Consider the following 21,768-nt stretch of genomic DNA (forward strand, 5'->3'; position numbering starts at 1 on the left):
TCATTACGACAGGTCAAATTATTAGCTGCAGGTATGCTATATATTTCATGGGACTGCCCTTTTCCTTTTTTAGATAATGGAAACATTCATCATTTATTAAATGGTGTGTGAAAAATCAGATGTTTTACTTACTGATGCAGGAACTGGTTCTTGAAACTCTATGCTCAACTCATGGCAGTAGAGATACAGTAGCAGTCGCTCACATTTCTTAAGAAAAGTGAAAGATTATACAGTATATTTATTTAAACAACTCATTCACAGGAACAACTTATAACACACAGGAGCTCTTTTAACTGGGCTACACCTAGCAAACCTTGTCTTGAGTAGACAATATTCAGTCCACTGAACTCCATGGGGCAAATATACCATCATATACCCTAACATAGAGAACTTTAGTGTGAACTCAGCTTTAAAGTGTCTTACACTTGTCTATCATATATAGTGTTATATTCCCACTGATCAGTACTTCTATTTTAACCAACTTGGAATGCTTACCATAATGCTGACCTCACTTAGCTAGTGACTGGCTAAAGATAGACAGACTGGGCAACGATGGGGAAATCTGGTGAGTATCACTTTTATTTCTCCATTTTTAAGCCAGTCTGAGCCCAGACAACAAGAGTCGAAGGGTCTATGAGGTGAAAAAATGGCTAACTAATTAACCAATGCTGACAATTTCTAGATAAAGGTATACTGGTATATATATATATATATATATATATATATATATATATATATATATATATATATATATACACACACACACCACAGTTATCCTGTTTACATCTGGGTTATGTCAACACCACAAATGGACTACATAGTCAATGCACACATACCATTTGGTCCACAGGATTCAAGCCTTGTACCGTCTTCCCTTTCTTACTATGCTGAGAATTATCACAATCATACTCTAGTTCTGGTTTGTTCAGGTCTCTACAGAATGTGCAGATCCATTCACCACTAATAATAATTAAAAAAAAAAAGAACAATGTGTTAAATCAATGCTATGGACATTAGGAATAATATACATAGAGGTTTCTATCACATCATCTAGCTATACTTCTATACAGAGATACAGCAAAGGGGTAAACTGACGTGTCACACAGTATAACAGTATAATAGGCAACGTAAGGTTTAATCAGTCTAATACACTACAGGGTTCAAAATGGTTTATGCCTGCATTAAGAGATTTTTGAGAGGTAATATGGGGTCTTTTTAGGCACATAATATGACACCTTTATTGGTTTTGATTGATGAGAGGACAAGGATTGGGGTACCCTCAATGACTGAAAACAAGTGGTGCTCGGCTTTTGCTCACACACTGTATTCGGTTCTCTTAAGACAGCCAAGCCTATGGGAGTGAAATGGATATGACACTCAACGGGGAGCTACAGGCACTTTGCTCTAGGATCACAATGCCTGAACCGCCAATAACTACAAGATCTGACAGATTTCTATGCTAAGTGTCTTGACAGTGATTGAAACAAGATATAATGTGAATAAAATGTGATAAACAATTGAAGAAATCCTAATTTAAAAACTGCAAATTTACAGTACAGATTTGCAAAATTACTTACGTTTTTAATAAATCAAAAATCAACTCTGAAATATTAACTATACCTTGGAAAACTAAGGAGGGTGGGTACATGACATGTGAGGTGAAAAACCTTAGGGCACTTTTCACAACATAAGAGGTCTCCTCCATTTTGGCACACAGCACACCAATCTTCGTTTGGATCTTCATCTTTATTTGTCCCATCACCGCCGCCTCCCCCTCTTGGTGACCGATGCATAGAACTACGCACAGGTGATTTTCCATTTACAAGGGTACTGTGAGAAGATTGTTCACAACTTCTGTTTGTGCTGTTGGGTTCAGTCTTTACATGATTTTCCAGATTGGCCAAGGCTTCTAGATCGCTTTCAAGGTGCAATGTGGTGGTGAGTGGAGGGGTCAGGCTGCTCTCTGGACTGCTTAGCTAAACAAAATAAATAAATAAAATCAGGAAATAGTTACTACACCTACAGATAAGATTTTGTAACACAAAATCTGAATTTGATACAGGTTTTGGAGATCACAAAAAGCAGCCAATGTTCTATACTTTTCAGCAGGAAACTCATTGTTCTACATGTATCCCGTGTTACGGAAAAAAAATTACGCAAGAATTCTGTACAAAGGTGCCCATATAAATTGGATCACAGTCAGGCAAGATATTTCATGCATGGGTGCCTCCTACGTTTCCCCAATGGTAAATAGGGGGGAGAACAGTAAGGCAAGTTGGATTTCTACACGGCTGAGCGTTTAGTTCTCAGTGAGATAAGTAGCTGCCAGGTGCATCCCTTTTTCCCATTTAGAAAACACGCACACTGAGTGTGCATGTATATGGGGAGATCAGGAGAGGTGGCTGTCAACCAAACATTAAGCCAACAGCTATTTCAAGTATATTGTAAGCTTAAATGCTATGGACACCTTGGCACTGACTTTCATTTATTAATGATTTGTTCCTTCAATGGAAATAAATGAAGCAGCTTTCTAAATTAAGTCTTCATTAGACATTTTCTACCATTTAGCTGCTATTCAAAGTTTATATCAGTGTACAGCAGGGAGTTGCCGACCAGGGCAGATAGACATGAAAGAGAACCAACAGCTCACACAGGCTGCAAGGAGAGCTACAAGCTCTAATCATATAGTCTGTGTACAAACAGAAAAAAGGCAGAGCTCACACAGCAAACTGTATAGGTTGCAAAAGCAAGCACAATATTCAATAAAGGCCTTTAGAAAAAAAATGTTTCCACTAAAAAGATACAAAGCAAGAATTTAATAAAAAATGTTTAAAAGTGTCCAAAGCCTTTAACCCTTTAAGGACATGGCCCATTTTCGTTTTTACGTTTTCGGTTTTTCCTCCTTGTGTTTAAAAGGTCATAGCACTTGCATTTTTCCACCTAGAAACCCACATGACCCCTTATTTTTTGCGTCACTAATTGTACTTTGCAATTACAGGCTGAATTTTTGCATAAAGTACACTGCGAAACCAGAAAAAAATTCGAAGTGTGGTGAAATTGAAAAAAAAAACGCATTTCTTTTATTTGGGGGAAATGTGTTTTTACGCCATTCACCCTGGGGTAAAACTGACTTGTTATGCATGTTCCTCAAGTCGTTACGATTAAAACGATATATAACATGTATAACTTATATTGTATCTGATGGCCTGTAAAAAATTCAAACCGTTGTTAACCAATATACGTTCCTTAAAATCGCTCCATTCCCAGGGTTATAGCACTTTTATCCTTTGGTCTATGGGGCTGTGTAAGGTGTCATTTTTTGCGCCATGATGTGATCTTTCTATCGGTACCTTGATTGCCCATATACGTCTTTTTGATCACTTTTTATTACATTTTTTCTGGATTTGATGCGACCAAAAATGCGCAATTTTGCACTTTGGGATTTTTTTGCGCTGACGCCGTTTACCGTACGAGATCAGGAATGTGATTAATTAATAGTTCGGGCGATTACGCACGCGGCGATAGCAAACATGTTTATTTATTTATTTATTTGTTTACTTTTATTTAAAACCTGGGAAAAGGGGGGTGATTCAGACTTTTATTAGGGGAGGGGGCTTTTTACTATTAACAACACTTTTTTTTTTTTTTTTACACATATACTAGAAGCCCCCCTGGGGGACTTCTAGTATATACACATGGATCTCTCATAGAGATCTCTGCAGCATAGATATGCTGCAGAGATCCATGAGATCGGCACTCGTTTGCTTTCGGCTGCTGCAGCCGAATACAAACGAGTGCCGAGCCGAGGACGGCGCCATCTTGGACGCGTCCCCGGCCGGCATCAGTAACGGAGATCGCTCCTCCGGGACAAGGTCCCGGAGGAGCGATCTCCCCCACTAGACACCAGGGAAACGTTGCCTCCGGTAATCGGAGGCAGCTGTCAACTTTGACAGCTGCCTCCGATTAGCTAATTAGCGGGCACGGCGATCAGACCGTGCCCGCTAATAGCGGCGGTCCCGGGCTACACGCGGCACCCGGGATCGCGGCACTTCAAAGCGGGGCCGCCGCGCGGCCCCGCTTTGAAGTGCAAGTGAGGACATAGGACGTACCGGTACGTCCTATGTCCTTAAGAGGTTAAATTTCTGTCTATAACACACAGATGTATTTGTTTTGAAAACTGCAGAAGTGGACCAATCCAAAAATGTATGACTATATAAGAGTTTGGCCGACAGTTATTGAAAGCATATGGCCACCTATAATGCATACTATAGACACACCTACTAACTCTGTGCAAGTAAAATTAATTTGTCATCTAGATTGCTTTCCTGCCCATTAGAGACAGATACTAAAACATTTCTAACATCTTTTTTTCTAATCAGTTTTTTTTAATGACATTTTTATGGAGGCAGCACTTATAGATATGCTTTGCTGCAAGCTTTATGGTCTGGAGCTAACCAACTGACATGAATGGGAGAAGTTTCTGGGCATGCTTTGTGCAGAGGTTATTGAACAGGGAGGAGGAAGCTGACCTCTGAGCTTTAGCCATTATGAATAGATACTGTATTTTAGCTACATACTGCTTTAACCCTTCACTCTAATCCTCTAATAATTAAGAAAACACTGCTAGAACTTAATCTGTAAAGAACAGGAGGTCTCAGCTTAGTTTATTTAGGGTGCAGTGGTCAGCAGAAAACTGCAAAATTTCAGGATTTAAAATTAAATATAGTAAAATGAAAAAAAAAAATAAAAATAAAAATTCTATAAAAAATAAAATGTTTACAAAAACATGATTAAAACAATAGGCCATTTTCAGATGACACGTTAAAAACAATGACTGAACAGGTTAAAAAATTTCCACTGCTAAATGTCACTGAATTTCAAACTAAAATAGATGCACAAAAAAAAAAAAAAAAAAAGTACCCTAACAAAAACGTAACAAATTTTTTACACTCCAAAAGTTTTGCATATTTAGGCATGTCTAAACCCTTGGCTGGAACTGTATATAAAAAAGGTAACATAATAAGTAACCTTAAATTTCACAGCTTTTAACTAAATTAGTTTGACACAATATGGTAGAAATATTTTATCATTTTACCATGCATGCACTTCGTCTGCCATCTTCAGATTTTTCTTGCTTGACAGGGCCTGAAAAACTACACACATCCTCTTCTGTGCCAGGTTCCTGCTTAACTTTTATAGTTTCGGATTTAAATGCATTTCTATCAACCGTTCGACCACTGGAGCCACAACTGTGTAACAAAAGAAAAACAAAAGAATGTAACCGTGGCATTTGATGTAGAGCAGCATACGAATTCAGACTTATCAGTTCTTGAAAACTATTCCTCCTGATAGACCTACACTGAAGTATCACCAAATCACATTGTCATATGCAGATGGAAGGCAGAATACTACTGATACTACTACTACTACCACCACATATAACAGTGACATTCTGTATACCTCTATGAGTTGTAATGGAAGAATGCTGATTAAATTGCATGATGGATCAATTACTTACCTTCCTCTACTGCCTGTGCTTGATGTACTGGGAGGCCTTACTGGTGTGTGTGTGTTCGACAAGCCTGAAACAAAAGGGGACTTTTTGTCAAGGTGTAACAAACAGCCAGCATGCTATTTTCTATTATTACATTTTTTTTTATGTTTTGGAACATTGGAAGTCAAGAGCTGCAGACTGCAAGGCACAGCGCCCAGATGATGTGTCCAACTGTTGTACTGGGGAGAGTTTATATAATGTAAGGAAAAGGACTGTTTCCTTTAACATGACAATCCTCAGCCTTGATGACACGCAGACTTAGAACATCTATGACGTACGAACTTTGACAATCAATAATATGCTGAGAAGTGTTCCCTTACAGGATCTACCGGCAGAAGCACAAGAGGGAAAGCTAAGAGGAAGGCTTGTAAACAGATATATAAAGTAGACATCTCAAATAGAGGGGAATACATTGCATCAGAAACAAGTGTTTTATTATTTGAATTTTAATGCACCATACCCATATTAACAAGGAGTGGGTTGGAGTCAGCTCATCAGCACTCCCTCAGTCCAAGTGCTCGGACGAGCTCAATTCACAGCTCCCAAAGAAACAATCTGTGTATACGTCCAGCACAACAGGATAGGGTCAGGCTTTTTCTCCACATAAATATCTTTATTGCAAATCCATAAAACAAGGGGACAGACAGTATCGTTGCCGCGTTTCGGCGTTTGTTCACAACTTAGTCTCAGTTGTGACTAAGAGACTAAGTTGTGAACAAGGCGTGTGCCTACACCGAAACACGGCAACGATACTGTCTGTCCCTTGTTTTATGGATTTGCAATAAAGATATTTATGTGGAGAAAAAGCCTGACCCTATCCTGTTGTGCTGGACGTATACACAGATTCTATACCCATATTAACCTCTTAATGACGACCAATATCCCACCTTGCCGGTCCCACTACCGATGCAGATCCCGCCATGGAGATACGGCTGCCTGCTCATGTGCAAGCTCAATATACAAATATACAATATACAAATGTCCTATGGACATCAAACTCATCTCCGCTCATTTGGCGGGACCATAAGAACAATGAAGCCCTTTGCCTCTCTGACATTCTGTCTCGCACCCCCTCCTGTGTGTAAGCTCATGCATGCGAGCAGGGACCTCACTCCTCATGTATGGATAATTATATGTATCTCTCTGTAATGTCTATTTTTTGTGTATGTATGTACCCCAGAATTGTAAAGTGCTGCGGAATCTGTTGGCGCTATATAAATAAAATTATTATTATTATTGCATATTGAGCGAGCAGATGATCGGGTTGACATATCTGTGGCGGGACTAGCAGGATGGGGTAAGTATGGGGGGGGGGCTGTATCCAGTGGTAGGGTGGGTTGGGGGGAGGGCTGGTTTCCTTTAAGAGTACTTTATTACAGCCTGCTGTGTTATTACAGATGGGGGTAGAACAAGAGAGCACAAGGCTAAGCTGTCAGTAGGACCGATGGGTTTCCACTGTAACTACCAGGAGTGGAGAAACCTTTGTACCGGGTTCCTTTCCATTGCACGAACCCTGTATGTAAGTAGTCTGTGTGCACTGTTCTACCCACTGGCTTCCCGGTGACATGACAGCTTATGGTGATGGGTTTTCATGGCAGCTAGCAGCATTGTGAAGGATTCCAGGCATGCTGGGAAAGTCTGATTACCCGGTCATGGCTGCAGCACTGCTGGGTACATTGCCTATCAGTGCTAAGTGGAATACACTGCAACAGAGTACCAGTGTAGTGAACTAAAGTAGCGATCTGCTGATTACTGTTTAAGTCCCCTTGTAGAACAAGTAAAACGTTTCAAACATACTATAAATTACTGCATATATTTAAAATACAAAAAATGTACACGAAATACAAAAAATGTAACACAAAGTTAATTGCTTGGGCATTGAGATACAAAATGTATACCAGAGGAAGAGGCTAAAGATACATTTATGTTAATGTGATGGAAATAAATTAGCATTTTTATATGTATGCACTCAATATTCAATGGATCCAGTAGAGGGGAGAAGGAAGGGTTCTTTTCCCCCGCTCTAATAAAAATCTATCAATTTGCTTAAAGCATGCCTTGAAACTGAAACCACTGAAATCAGTCTCTGTTCACACCTGCATTTAGTACATCTGAGATTTTATGAGGCTTTTTTTTGTCTGCTAAAAAACTGCAGCTTCTCCTGCTAGGTTATTCTTGTTGGCAGGAATACCAGAGAAATCTGTCATCATTAATGTTAAAAAGGTCCATCAGGATTCAACAGTATCACTTTGAAGAGGGATCTATAATTGGAAGACCTGATGTTAGTGTGAAAGAAGCTTAAATTGTTTATTAGTAGGGTTCCTTTTATATAATCTGTACAGAACTTCCCTAAGCTGCCATGCTTCCCCAATGCTGGCTAAACTAGCTTGGCACTCAGGAACACCAAAGGCTCTAAATAACTCACCTGTTGATCCCGGTGACATGGCAGATGGCCCTGGAGATGGATTCATAGTGCTTGTTGGCTGTGGAAGCTGATGACCAAGTGAGATGTACCTGCTTAATATGTTGTCTAAATTGCTTGACCCAGCATCTTCTAACTGCAAAACCAAGAAGAAATATGACCCAAGATTATAAACAAGAAAAAAAAGAGACTTTAACGTGAACCTGTAATCTTAAACTGCAGTGCCAGTGCTACATGGTTCTCGGGGAAAGAATACACATTACCTTTCTGTGACTGCAATCTGCTAAAAACAAATGCTGTTTTATGCTGCAGTGAAGTGCCAAAGAGGTGAAGCAGATCATAGCTATGCGCTGCCTAGGCCATACTTACTTTCCCCAAGAACTTTGGGCACTGCAGTTCTAGTTAACTAGTACACTTTAAAGGGACTGTCACCTCCAACCCACCCTCCTCAAAACCCTAAACTAAAGTCATCTGTAAGTAGGATAATGGATGCAGATTCCAAATCTGTAATTTGTAGCTTTCTATTGCTTTGTATTTCAATGGTGTAAGCCTACAAACTGGGCATGTTGCTGCACAGAGAGGACTACTCAGCTCAAGAATACTTATACTCCTTCATTTGTGGCTTACAGCAAAGGGATGGAAAAAAGCATACTCTAAAGATATATAACAACTGCGAACTTAACCCTTAGAGGACTGGGCCAATTTCAATTTCTGCGTTTTCGTTTTTCCCTCCTTGTGCTTAAAAGGCCATAGCACTTGCATTTTTCCACCTAGAAACCCACATGAGCCCTTATTTTTTGCGTCACTAATTGTACTTTGCAATGACAGGCTGAATTTTTTCATAACGTACACTGCGAAACCAGGAAAAAATTCAAAGTGTGGTGAAATTGAAAAAGAAAAAAAAAAAAAAAATCGCATTTCTTTTATTTTTTTTTATTTTTTTTTAACGCCATTCGCCCTGGGGTAAAACTGACTTGTTATGCATGTTCCTCAAGTAGTTACGATTACAACGATATGCAACATGTATAACTTTCATTGTATCTGATGGCCTGTAAAAAATTCAAACCATTGTTAACAAATATACGTTCCTTAAAATCACTCCATTCCCAGGCTTATAACGCTTTTATCCTTTGGTCTATGGGGCTGTGTGAGGTGTCATTTTTTGCCCCATGATGTGTTCTTTCTATCGGTACCTTGATTGCGCATATACGACTTTTTGATCGCTTTTTATTACAATTTTTCTGGATTTGATGCGACCAAAAATGCGCAATTTTGCACTACGGGATTTTTTTTGCGCTTGCGCCATTTACCTTGCGAGATCGGGAATGTGATTAATTAATAGGTTGGGGCCATTACACACGCGGCAATACTAAATATGTTTATTTGTTTATTTTTATTTCTAACATGGGAAAAGGGGGGTGATTCAAACTTATTAGGGGAGGGGATTTTTATTAATAACATCACTTTTATTTTTATACTTATACTAGAAGCCCCCCTGGGGGACTTCTAGTATAAGTGCACTGATCTCTCATCCAGATCTTTGCAGCATAGATCGATGAGATAGGCACATCCATTGCTTCCGCCTGCTGCAGCTGGAAGCAATCAAGTGCCGAGCCGGGATCAGCGCCATTACGTCGCTGACCCCAGACGGGGTAAGATGTGTGGATCGCTCCTCCGAGACAACATCCCGGAGGAGCGATACTCCCCACTAGACACCAGGGAACGTGCAGGGAAAATAGCACTTTACAAGCATTTCCAATAACAAGTGTATATTGGGGATTTGTATAATTTTGGGGGGCAATACGATACTTAAATAAAAAATTTTGCCAGACTTCTCCTTTAAGTTTTAGACTTGAAGACTCACTTTTTCGTAAAAAATCATATTGCTAAAAATTATCTGTGCCTTCTAGTATTAAGTCAGGACAACCTGATAGTGACTGCTTTCCAAGTGCACAGGTAAAATAGCTGATTTAGCACTGTACTCAACCACTGAGAGAACTCTATAGCAATTCACTACTTCACAGTTCTCTCACTTTACCTTTGATCTGTGAGATTAGTGAAGGACAGGAGAAGCTGGATGCTATGGGCACATCTCATCCAGCTTCCCAAAACTAGTACAAGTCCTATGTTAAAACGGGAGATAAAAGTCCTGCAGGACCTGCCATAATGTCAGAGTCATGTAATCAGTTACACGATTAACCTCTTCAGGAGCGGTTAGCATTTTTCTACTTAAGAATAATGTGATAATTTTATTTCCAGCATTATTATGTATGCAGCAATACTAAATGTGTACTTTTTTTTGTACATTATTGCATTGAGGGCTATGGGGATTATATGTGTTTTATACTTTTTTCCTATACTTTTACTTTATTTTACCATCTCACCATGGGGTATTCACTATGATTGCATGATAAACAGGAACATTACACTGCAATGCTGATCCGCATCTATAAGGTTAAGTGCCCTGATCCATGGGTCGATCCACGGCGCAGCTTCTGCGGCCATTTCATCAGAGGACATAACTGTACGTTCCTGAGCAGGAATGCACTGCAAAAATGGACGTACAGTCCTGCCTTTGGTCCTATGCAGGTTATCATAGAATGTCATATACCTTTATCTCTTTCTGGGTAAGTTTGAACATAAGACTTTTACTTTTTGTATTATAAATTGGTTTCCAATAAAGTGTGAGCGTTCATGTAGAAAAGCTGTGTATTGAAGTAACAGGTTTGTGCATATGTCTGGAGTGTATAATATGCATCCTACAGGGTGGTTAAAAAAACAAAAACCTCAACATGTCAAATTTTGATTGGTAAGGTCTGGGTGCTGTGACCCCCATCGACCATCAGAACAAGCAGGGAGAGCCGCTCAGATGAGAGCTTCTCTACTAACTGCAGTAGACAGATTCCACAGAAAGCTCTAGGGGTCCACAAGGAGATGGTGGGAACAAAAAGAGAAGTGCTTAGATGAGCTTCGCTCAGCTTGTTTTATCTATCGGAGAGGGTCTCAGCAACTAGAATCTCACCAATTAAAACTGTTGACAATTATAAATGATACGTCAAATTTATTTATTTTTTTTGTCAGCTGCAAATCACGTTCCAAACTGCTGAAACTGTGTAGTTGTTGGAGCAAGGAGACAAATGGAACCTTTCACATAGTCATCTCTGCTTCCTTAACATAGAAAAATGCTTTTATTCTCTGGTGCAAAGTGGCAAAGAGGCGTTGCCAAGATTCTAAAAGAGAATCTGCCAGGCGCAGAGGTGCAGATAAAGTCAGATAGCTGTGGTACTTCAACTTCCAAAGAAATATGCTGTGTTATAACTCATAATTTGCTTTATCTCCCTATCACCTATCTGCCTACGTCTGCAGCTCTGTACCTAGTACGGAGATGACCGATTCCCCTGAACTTCTGAAAGGTGGGAGGTGTGGGTGGGACAAAAATGAAATGATAAAGTACTGCAAATAATTCAGTAACACAATGAAACTGCAATGTGTGAACACAGCCTAGATGTTCTGCAATAGATTTGGGCGGGAAATGTGCAGGGTGGGGGACTATGATGAACATCTGATAAACCAGGAAGTGCAGAAACACAAAACAGAACGAAACCCCCCAAAACAAATGGATTTTTGGTAGTTTCAAAACTGGAATAGATACACTACCGTTCAAAAGTTTGGGGTGACCCAAACAATTTTGTGTTTTCCATGAATAGTCACACTTCTTCACCACCATACGTTGGGAAACGAATAGAAAATAGAGTCAAGACATTGACAAGGTTAGAAATAATGATTTGTGTTTGAAATAACATTGTTCTTACATCACACTTTGCTTTCGTCAAAGAATCCTCCTTTTGCAGCAATTCCAGCATTGCACACCTTTGGCATTCTAGCTATTAATCTGTTGAGGTGAGCTGGAGAAATTGCACCCCACGCTTCTAGAAGCAGCTCCCACAAGTTGGATTGGTTGGATGGGCACTTCTGGCGTACCATACGGTCAAGCTGCTCCCACAACAGCTCAATGGGGTTCAGATCTGGTGACTGCGCTGGCCACTCCATTACCTATGATAGAATACCAGCTGCTGCTTCTGCTGTAAATAGTTCTTGCACAATTTGGAGGTGTGTTTAGGGTCATTGTCCTGTTGTAGGATGAAATTGGCTCCAATCAAGCGCTGTCCACTGGGTATGGCATGGCGGTGCAGAGTGATAGCCTTCCCTATTCAGAATCCCTTTTACCCTGTACAAATCTCCCACCTTACCAGCACCAAAGCAACCCCAGACCATCACATTACCTCCACCATGCTTAACAGATGGTGTCAGGCATTCTTCCAGCATCTTTTCATTTGTTCTGCGTCTCACAAACGTTCTTCTTTGTGATCCAAACACCTCAAACTTGGATTCATTCGTCCACAACACTTTTTTCCAGTCTTCCTCTGTCCAATGTCTGTTCTTTTGCCCATCTTAATCTTTTATTGGCCAGTCTCAGATATGGCTTTCTTTGCCACTCTGCCCTGAAGCCCAAAATCCCGCAGCCGCCTCTTCACTGTAGATGGTGACACTGGTGTTTTGCGGGTACTATTTAATCAAGATGCCAGTTGGGGACCTGTGAGGCGTCTGTTTCTTAAACTAGAGACTCTAATGTGCTTATCTTCTTGCTTAGTTGTGCAACGCGGCCTCCCACTTCTTTTTTTACTCTGGTTAGAGCCTGTTTGTGCTGTCCTCTGAAGGGAGTAGTAGACACCGTTGTAGGAAATCTTCAATTTCTTAGCAATTTTTTCGCATGGAATAGCCTTCATTTCTAAGAACAAGAATAGACTGTCGAGTTTCAGATGAAAGTTCTCTTTTTCTGGCCATTTTGAGCATTTAATTGACCCCACAAATGTGATGCTTCAGAAACACAATCTGCTCAAAGGAAGGTCAGTTTTGTAGCTTCTGTAACAAGCTAGACTGTTTTCAGATGTGTGAACATGATTGCACAAGGGTTTTCTAATCATAAATTAGCCTTCTGAGCCAATGAGCAAACACATTGTACCATTAGAACACGGTTGCTGGAAATGGGCCTCTATACTCCTATGTAGATATTGCACCAAAAAACAGACATTTGTAGCTAGAATAGTCATTTACCACATTAGCAATGTATAGAGTGTATTTGTTTAAAGTTAGGACTAGTTTAAAGTTATCTTCATTGAAAAGTACAGTGCTTTTCCTTCAAAAATAAGGACATTTCAATGTGACCTCAAACTTTTGAACGGTAGTGTAGGTAAGTAATGCTTTATGCTTCTGCAGAAGTTTCATTTTTTCTTTTTAACTCTACCTATATTCAGACGAACGGGCTCGCAGCGAGATTCTCGCTGCGAGCCCAGCAGGTCCTGGCAGTTCCCATACACTACATACTTGCTGCGGTCTAAACGACCGCAGCAAGTATGTAATTCTGCCGCCCTTAACCCCTTCTGCTCCAGGCTGGCTCCCCCGCTGTAAGCATACATTACCTGTCCTTGCTGCACGGGTCCGGCGTCCTGCTCTCCCGTCCGGCCAATTAGTGTGTTTCCCAGCTGCAGCCACTGATTGGCCGGACAGGAGAGCAGGACGCCGGACCCGTGCAGCAAGGACAGGTAAAGTATGCTTACAGAGGGGGAGCCGGGCGGGAGCAGAAGGGGTTAAGGGCGGTATACTTACATACTCGCTGCGGTCGTTTAGACCGCAGCAAGTATGTAGTGTATGGGAACTGCCAGGACCTGCCGGGCTCGCAGCGAGAATCTCGCTGCGAGCCCGCCCGTGTGAATATACCCTTAAAGACTTATTTGAACAAACTTCTGACACAGAGGTTTGCATAAGTGTGAGTCCAGGTGCCGAGAACCCCGACGATCACTAGAACAAAGAGGCTGACGTGCTCAGCAGTGCGCCATCTGCCCCATATCTCCGCTCTCACCACTAAAGTAGCAGTAGATGGTAATATAACGGGGCTCCATTATAACGCTGTTCATTGCAACTTTAGCAGGGTAAGTGGAGACGAAAGAGCAGAGTGTGAGCTGCTGTGCGTGTCAGCCTCTTTGTTCTAGTGATCGTCGGGAATATCAGCATCCGGACTCCCACCAATGAGAATTTGTTTAAATAGGTACGCTTTAAGACCAGTTTTTCCACAAGCGTAAGACTCAGAAATGCAGTCATCTCAAGTTCGTGTGGAAAGAGTCTACAACAACATACACCACTTCAGTTTGGTGGTTAATAGATACGTTACGTTAATAGGATCTGACAATAAACCCCTCTTCAATCTTAGATGTCCAAAGTTAGTGACATTGACCCTTCCACTGCTTCTCCAGGGAAGTTTGATTAGCATGAATTTTTCTTGTGTTAGGGTAGCTTCACATATACCGAATCCACAGCGGATTTCACGCTGAGAGTTTGATGCAAAATCCGCTGCGGATTCTGCTAGCGAGGAGCTGAATGGGTCACATACACGCAGCGGAATTTTCATCCGTTGCGGATCTGGTAGGTGTGAAGGCACCGTTAGGCTACAAACACACAGGGTGGATTCGCAGTGGATTTCTCACTGCGAAAAATCCGCTAAAGATCTTGCTGCCCCAACGCAGCACCCTGACTGGCTGAGCGGGACGTCCAGCCGGGAAGCCCCGAAGCAGGACGGATCCTGGAGCAGGTAATGTATGCTTCATCCGGCGGGGGGTTAACTGGCCGGTCTCCTTACATACTTATCCAGGACATTCCGCTGCTAGTATGTCTTCCAATGGCTACAATCTACAGGCTGGGGATCCGCCCTGTATGTTTGTAGCCTTACTGTAAAGCAGGGGTAGGCCTTATATTCCGGGAAACAGTTGAACCGACATGATGCAATGGTAAAGCATATTCTGCCAATACAATCTCACGCCACAAGCAAAAAACATAAAAGTAAATACTTAAATCCACCTTTCAACACAATGCCACAATTTGCTCATACATTTCCTCTACATTAACAGTTCAATAACTGTTTACTTTTGTGGTAAATCAAAATTCTGAAGGCAAAAAAACTGTATTAACTGGAAAAAAAAAACCTCTTGATTTACCTCTGGCTGCAATAGTTACTATGGGTTTAAATTATTCCATGACAAATTCTGATAATTCTACACAGCAACAAAAACAAGAGGTTCCACTGAGACATTTCCAAAAGGAGGGTATGGTAAGAGCACAAATCTACAAGTGTTTGGATATATGTGGATAATCCAGCACCTACATGGCCCATAGGATACTGAACTATCACATCTGTACTTCACAAATGTACTCTTATGTACATTTATATTATATATGTAAAATACGGTTTAAAATGTACACGAGCCTCAATTAACACATCCAATGTTTCTAATGGTCACCTGACTTATTTAGTTGGTCAAAAATAAACTTGTGATGACTGTGGAACATATAAAAGCCAGGTCTGCAAAACGACCAACATCCAATGTTATAACATTTATCAGAACTGCAGGGACTCCCAGCAACAATACAGAAGACCGAGGACTGGACTTTTATTTATACATGGGAACCTCTGAAAACAACAGTTGAATCTAAAGTTACTCCATAAATGCTGAATTACACAGCATTAACAGAGGTACTTGTACTGTAGCACCATCTTTATACAGCAGAACAAGACAATACCATCACTAGTTCCTATGAGCTGTACAAGAAAATATTAGGTTACTAACTTTAGTGGTGGTGGATCCCCCTTCTCACTCCCTTTGATCGGTCTGGGTCCGAGTGTTCAGGCCACGGCCCATCAAAAGAACAAGCAGAAGTCAGTGGGCTGCGCATCCACTGACCACTCCTTTATCAACCTGGTTGGCCCCATAGACTTACTTAATGCCACCATCCATAACACAGAGCAGACTTCTCTCGGCTTTTTCACTTGATCGGTCGGGGTCTCTGTCGGACAGAGAAGGTTCTATTCTGAACACTCAAACCCTGATCCATCAAAACTTTTGATAAGTCTCTCTGTAATGTCAAAAGTTTTTTTTTTCTTCCCAGAACTGATCAACTGCATCTTTTACCATCTTTTATAGCTCTGAGCATCTGTATAAAATTACTTTAGGAATGTATAATACAGTAAGGGGGGAAAAAAATTACAGCAGCTAAAGAGGAAAGGTAGAAAACATACTACTTCAAATAGGCTCTGCCGTTTCAGCAAACACTGAATAAACCAATAGGCACAAGCAAATATAAAAAAAACAACAACTTTGTAATATCTCTTATTAGGCAAAGATGATTTCTTCTCCTATTATCCCGCATATTCCCTCTCCTCGTTACTGCTAGCCTCATCATTCACTCAAAATCAGCTTAAAGCGACTCTGTACCCACAATCTGTATTCCCCTAACCTCTTATACCTTCAGATAGCTGCTTTTAATCCAAGATGTGTCCCGGGGTCCGTTTGGCAGGTGATGCAGTGATTGTCCTAAAAAACTACTTTTAAACCTGCAGCCCTGTGCCAAAAGGCCGTGGCCTAGATTGTGTATGCATTAGGCTAGCACAACCTCTTTCCCTCCTCCCAACCCTCCTTATCATTAGGAATGCTCCAGGCAGATTGTCTCCTATTCCTCACATGTGAGAACACGGCACATGGGCTGGTTTGTAAAAGGCACCTGTGCAGTGTTCCTTGCAGAGGAATAGGAAAAACCCTGCCAGTGGCATTTCTAATGATGAAGAGGGTGGGGAGGAGGGACGGAGAGGTGGTGCAAAGTTAGGACACAGACACTCTAGGCCACGGCCGTTTGGCACAGGGCTGCAAGTTTAAAAGTTGTTTTTTAGGACTGGACTAAAAGCAGCTATCCGAAGGTACAAGCAGTTTGGGGGGGGACAGATTGTTGGTACAGAGTCGCTTTAAGACCCTATTATGCCGATAACCAACCGTTGAGGCTGCTAATCCTTCAGCGTAATAGTGCATGTTGAAAAGCGACCAGTCGACATGCACGATTATGTCAGCGGCACTCTGCTACAAATCGCCCAAAGTAACCGGAGCGGCAGCGGCAGCCACTAAATTCAATGGTCAGCTTGAATGATCTAAGGATTGTTTGGGTAGCCCCCTACTGCTCCTCCCGCTTGCTGTCTGTGTGTGTAACATCACACAGGTCAGTGTTTGCTTCCCCAGGAAAATTGTGCCGTGTAATACAGCCTTTAGCAATGACTTCTGTTAATTGGTTATGACTTGTAATATGTTCCCTGGGGGAGGAGAGAGATATGAGAGAGAGAGATCAAGAGAGACAAGAAAATGAGAGTGAGAAGAGGTTTACAGAGCAGAAATCTACTGAAAATGCCATACTCCCCATATACACATACAGGACAGCTCATTCTTATAAGTAACCTTACACAACAGGTAAACATAAAGCCTGGTGCACTGACCTGAATGGGTGGGATGTCAGGCAGAGATGGAAGGTTCTCTGGATTTGTTACAGATGGAATTAATTCTATTGACGTAACAGATGGACTGGTTGGGCCTCGGTTTGCATTTGCCATGGTTGCTGTAGTAGGGCTAGTAGGATTGATTGCATTATTATGAATTGAAACTACTGGAAATGGGCCAGCGTGCCCAGGATTAGAGTGCTGCTGGAAGGAAAGAAACATACATACAATTATCAAAGGAGGTTTCTTCATGTTTAAATAAACAAGGCAGAAGGTAAGACATCTTAATAAATACACTATACTTTATATATATATATATATATATATATATATATATATATATATATATATATACACACTCACCGGCCACTTTATTAGGTACACCTGTCAAACTGCACGTTACCACTTAATTTCTAATCAGCCAATCACATGGTGCATTTAGGCATGTAGACATGGTCAAGACAATCTCCTGCAGTTCAAACCGAGCATCAGTATGGGGAAGAAAGGTGATTTGAGTGCCTTTGAACGTGGCATGGTTGTTGGTGCCAGAAGGGCTGGTCTGAGTATTTCAGAAACTGCTGATCTACTGGGATTTTCACGCACAACCATCTCTAGGGTTTACAGAGAATGGTCCGAAAAAGAAAAAACATCCAGTGAGCGGCAGTTCTGTGGGCGGAAATGCCTTGTTGATGCCAGAGGTCAGAGGAGAATGGGCAGACTGGTTCGAGCTGATAGAAAGGCAACAGTGACTCAAATAGCCAACCGTTACAACCAAGGTAGGCAGAAGAGCATCTCTGAACGCACAGTATGTTGAACTTTGAGGCAGATGGGCTACAGCAGCAGAAGACCACCCGTTACTAGCATGGTGTACCTAATAAAGTGGCCGGTGAGTGTATATGCAAATTATCAGCCATATAATACCTGGCTGATTTATTAACATTAACAGAAGACTGCAGTCTAAAGTGTCAGGACAGATCCTGAAACCATCACCAGTTTAGTGGAGGTAAAGCGGAAGCAGGATTCTACACAATTTCCTGGACCCTGCAGACCATTTTGTTGTTTGCTAAAAGCAGTGACAGCAAGAAATGTGGGAAATAGCAATCTGCTCCATACTGTGTATTCCCTACTTGGCAATAGATCACAGATCAATTGGCAGCTTTCACCCATGGACTAAGGCTTTCTCCACTATGGCTGCACTTTCCACAGTGATATACTATAATGTATATGTATAATGTACATGGAAATATTTCACCATAATTTTAATATTGACACTGATTTCTATGTTTGTAGCTCAGATTTATGGATGAGCCATCGTTTACGTTCCAGACAGCTGGGAATGCTAGTCGTTCCTCAATATATATCCAATCTATGGAAGCTTACCTGTCTTTGGAGATGAGGTTGCATCATTGAGTACTGAGGCCCATTGTGACGAGGTACGCCTTGCATCCGACCGGCATTCTGTGCAGCGTTTTGTGCCATTCTCATCTGATGCGCTTGGAAAGGTACGCAGTTCATATTATTTCTCTGCATGGATTGCATGCTGATTAACCTTGGAGGCTGGAAAAGTTTCAGGTTTCATTAGCATTTTAGTCAAAATTTTAAAACGTCAAAGTTATATACAGTAGATTAAAATAAAAATGTGGAGGCTGTAATAATTATATTCCCTTACAATAAATTACATTAAATGAGTTGTGCCACAAAGCAACGTTCGTAAAATCAGATGTGAACCATTCTGTTTGTACTAAACTTAAATAACTACGGAGGAGATTTATCAAACTGGTGTAAAGTAGAATTGTCTTAGTTGCCCCTAGCAACCAACCAGATTCCACCTTTCATTCCAGATGATTTTTTGGAAAATAAAATGTTAAATCTGATTTATTTCTAGGGGCAACTAAAACAATTCTACTTTACGTTTGATAAATCTCCCCCTATATGCTTTTTCTCCCTACGGATCTAATCCTCTCCTAGTTCTTCCTCCAAGCAGCAGGCAACTCATTTTCTCACTATCCCCCTTGCTTGCAAGCACAGCAGAGATGAACTGCCTGTATTTCCTGGAGATTGCAAGTAAGCCTCCCTGGCCCACCTTAGTGGGTCATAACCAAGGGTAACAAATTATCAATGCAAAGCAAGCACAGGAGGGGGATTAATAAGTTTATATCTAATAGAAATATATCTGTAAAACAGACTCTCTTTAGAAAGGCTTGTACACTTGAAATGTGTTTCTTTTTACATAATTTATTAGTTTAGACAGTTTCATTAACAAAAACCCTTCAAATATACTATATTTATATAAAAAAAAAATACCACCAAAACTATAGATACATATAGTTCTTTTAATAGTTCACATAGGTATTTAGTTATTAGCTATTTATATACTTATAGCATTCTTAGGCTATTAACAGCATCTGTCAACTCCTAAACTATTCTTTTCTGGTTTGACCATAGTACTAATGTAACATAGCCAATAAGATAATTTAAAGTTAAAGGGGTTGTCCAGCAAACAAAAAAAAATATTTTTTTCAAAATCAACTGGCCTCAGAAAGTTTTATAGATTAGTAATTTACTTATATTTAAAAATCTTATGTCTTCTCATACTTATAAGCTGCAGGAATTGGTGTTTTATTTACATTCTGACACAGTGCTCTCTGCTGCCACCTCTGTCCGAGACCGGGACTGTCCTGAGCAGTAGCAAATTCCCATTGAAAACCTCTCCTGCTCAGGACAGTTCCTGTCTCGGACAGAGGTGGCAGCAGAGAGCACTGTGTCAGACTGAAAAGAAAACAAAATTTCCTGCACGACATACAGCAGCTAATAAGTATGGGAAGACTTGATTTTTAAATAGAAGTAAAATTACAAATCAATATAACTTTCTGACATCAGTTTATTTAAGAGAAAAAAAATTTCAGTGAAATGCAATTCCACAAACAACCTGAGGACACGAGTGGTGCTGTTTTTGCATGAAAGTAGCTGTGCTTTTTCTAATCCTGGATAACTCTTAAGTCCCATTAAATGAACACAGCCATTATGGGTTTCAAGGGCAAGATCATAGGTTAGCTGAAATCATTTCCAATACGGCTGTGTGTTAATGCTTCCAGAAAGGGACATCCTTTAGCTATGTATACATTTGCAGTGACTTCCAGGAGTGCCTAAACAGTTATTATACCTTAGAAAACTAGAATAGCTGTGTTTTCCGCAGCTCAGGTAAACACTATTTGTTTCTACCGGATTAACCCGCAGCATAATCCTTTATGCATGATTTATAGCATATTAGAACATTCTAAAAGAACACTTTTTGTGGGTTTTTTTGTGCTGGAACTAACTTTAGGTATTGGAATACTATCACCAAGCAAATGTACTTTCTTTAACACTGATATCTGATGACATTGTAGTTTTGGGGGGGAAAAAATATAATTAAAAAAAAAAAAAAAAAACACAAGCATTCCTCTCCATTATCCTATTGTACTTGCCTGTTGATGCATTACTTGTGGGCCAGATGGCCTCTGATGTGGGCCAGGTGGCTGAACCATGCGCATTTGCTGAAGCTGCTGATGTTTTTGAGCATACACCTGCTGCTGCATATGCTGTAGTCGGAGTTGTGCTAGGTTAATTTGTGCAGGGGGTTTATTTACATGATTTGTTCCTTGGGGACCTTGCCCCACAACCACATTAGGAGCATACCCAGGAGTCTGCTTATTTTCAACAATAAGATTACCTGGGGAAAAGAAAATGACAACTCAGCAGAGGGCAGCAGGTATCTTGAGACATTTCGAACCAATGACAGTTAAAGGGAATCTGTCACTAGGTTTAGGTGCCTTAAATGAGGGCAGCATAAACAGAGTGAGACAGAAATGCTGAACACATTGGCGTATTAGTGACAGAATTGCTGAACACATCGGCGTATTACTTACATCAATTTATTCAAAAGTTCTTCTGATATTCAGGAGAATGGGCTTTGTGCTGCGCAACTCCCTCTTGCTGCCTATATACATGGGCCGGAGTATGGGCCCGTTTACACACAGTAACATCGGCTGAGCTCTCCGGCGCAGAATCCCACCCGCCGTCTGTTTCAATGCAACGGCTCGCACGCCTCCGCTACTTTCCATTCAATCAATTAACAGAGCCACGCAAGCCGCCCCACTGAAACAGTCGGGATTCCCAGCAGAGCTCTCCGCCAATTTTACTCTGTTTTAACAGGTCCTACGAATAGACAACTGTCAAACAGTGGCCAGAGGAAGCTGGTGCTCATGAATATGGAGGAATATTGAGCACAGGCACGTAATAAGAGGACTAGTGAGCAAAGATCAGAGCCCTGGTTACTCAGAAGGAGATCGCCAAATCAGCGGCATAGAACAATGTCAGTGGTCACAGGTTTATCCTACCCTTGGATACTGACAGTCTCTTTAAAGCGAATCTGCCCACCCCAAA

At 40.9% G+C, this 21,768-nt stretch overlaps 1 protein-coding gene across 4 annotated transcripts in view; it reads right to left on the minus strand.

Moving 5' to 3' along the window:
* Positions 1 to 21,768, minus strand: part of TRIM33 (tripartite motif containing 33) — a 93,946-nt gene that overhangs the window by 8,079 nt on the left and 64,099 nt on the right. For 2 of the 4 annotated variants that reach the window (XM_069944389.1, XM_069944387.1), the window contains exons 9-17: positions 20,811 to 21,055; positions 18,724 to 18,900; positions 17,344 to 17,544; positions 7,980 to 8,112; positions 5,519 to 5,582; positions 5,096 to 5,249; positions 1,621 to 1,976; positions 837 to 960; positions 133 to 207 (exon numbers count right to left, since the gene is read on the minus strand). In XM_069944389.1, coding sequence (XP_069800490.1) covers positions 133 to 207; positions 837 to 960; positions 1,621 to 1,976; positions 5,096 to 5,249; positions 5,519 to 5,582; positions 7,980 to 8,112; positions 17,344 to 17,544; positions 18,724 to 18,900; positions 20,811 to 21,055 — 1,529 coding nt within the window. Of the gene's footprint in view, positions 1 to 132; positions 208 to 836; positions 961 to 1,620; positions 1,977 to 5,095; positions 5,250 to 5,518; positions 5,583 to 7,979; positions 8,113 to 17,343; positions 17,548 to 18,723; positions 18,901 to 20,810; positions 21,056 to 21,768 lie in introns of all 4 variants that reach the window. The other 2 variants (XM_069944388.1, XM_069944386.1) reach the window with 1 other exon arrangement.

The sequence above is a fragment of the Dendropsophus ebraccatus genome, chromosome 11, assembly GCF_027789765.1.
Source record: "Dendropsophus ebraccatus isolate aDenEbr1 chromosome 11, aDenEbr1.pat, whole genome shotgun sequence".
Lineage (NCBI taxonomy): Eukaryota > Metazoa > Chordata > Amphibia > Anura > Hylidae > Dendropsophus > Dendropsophus ebraccatus.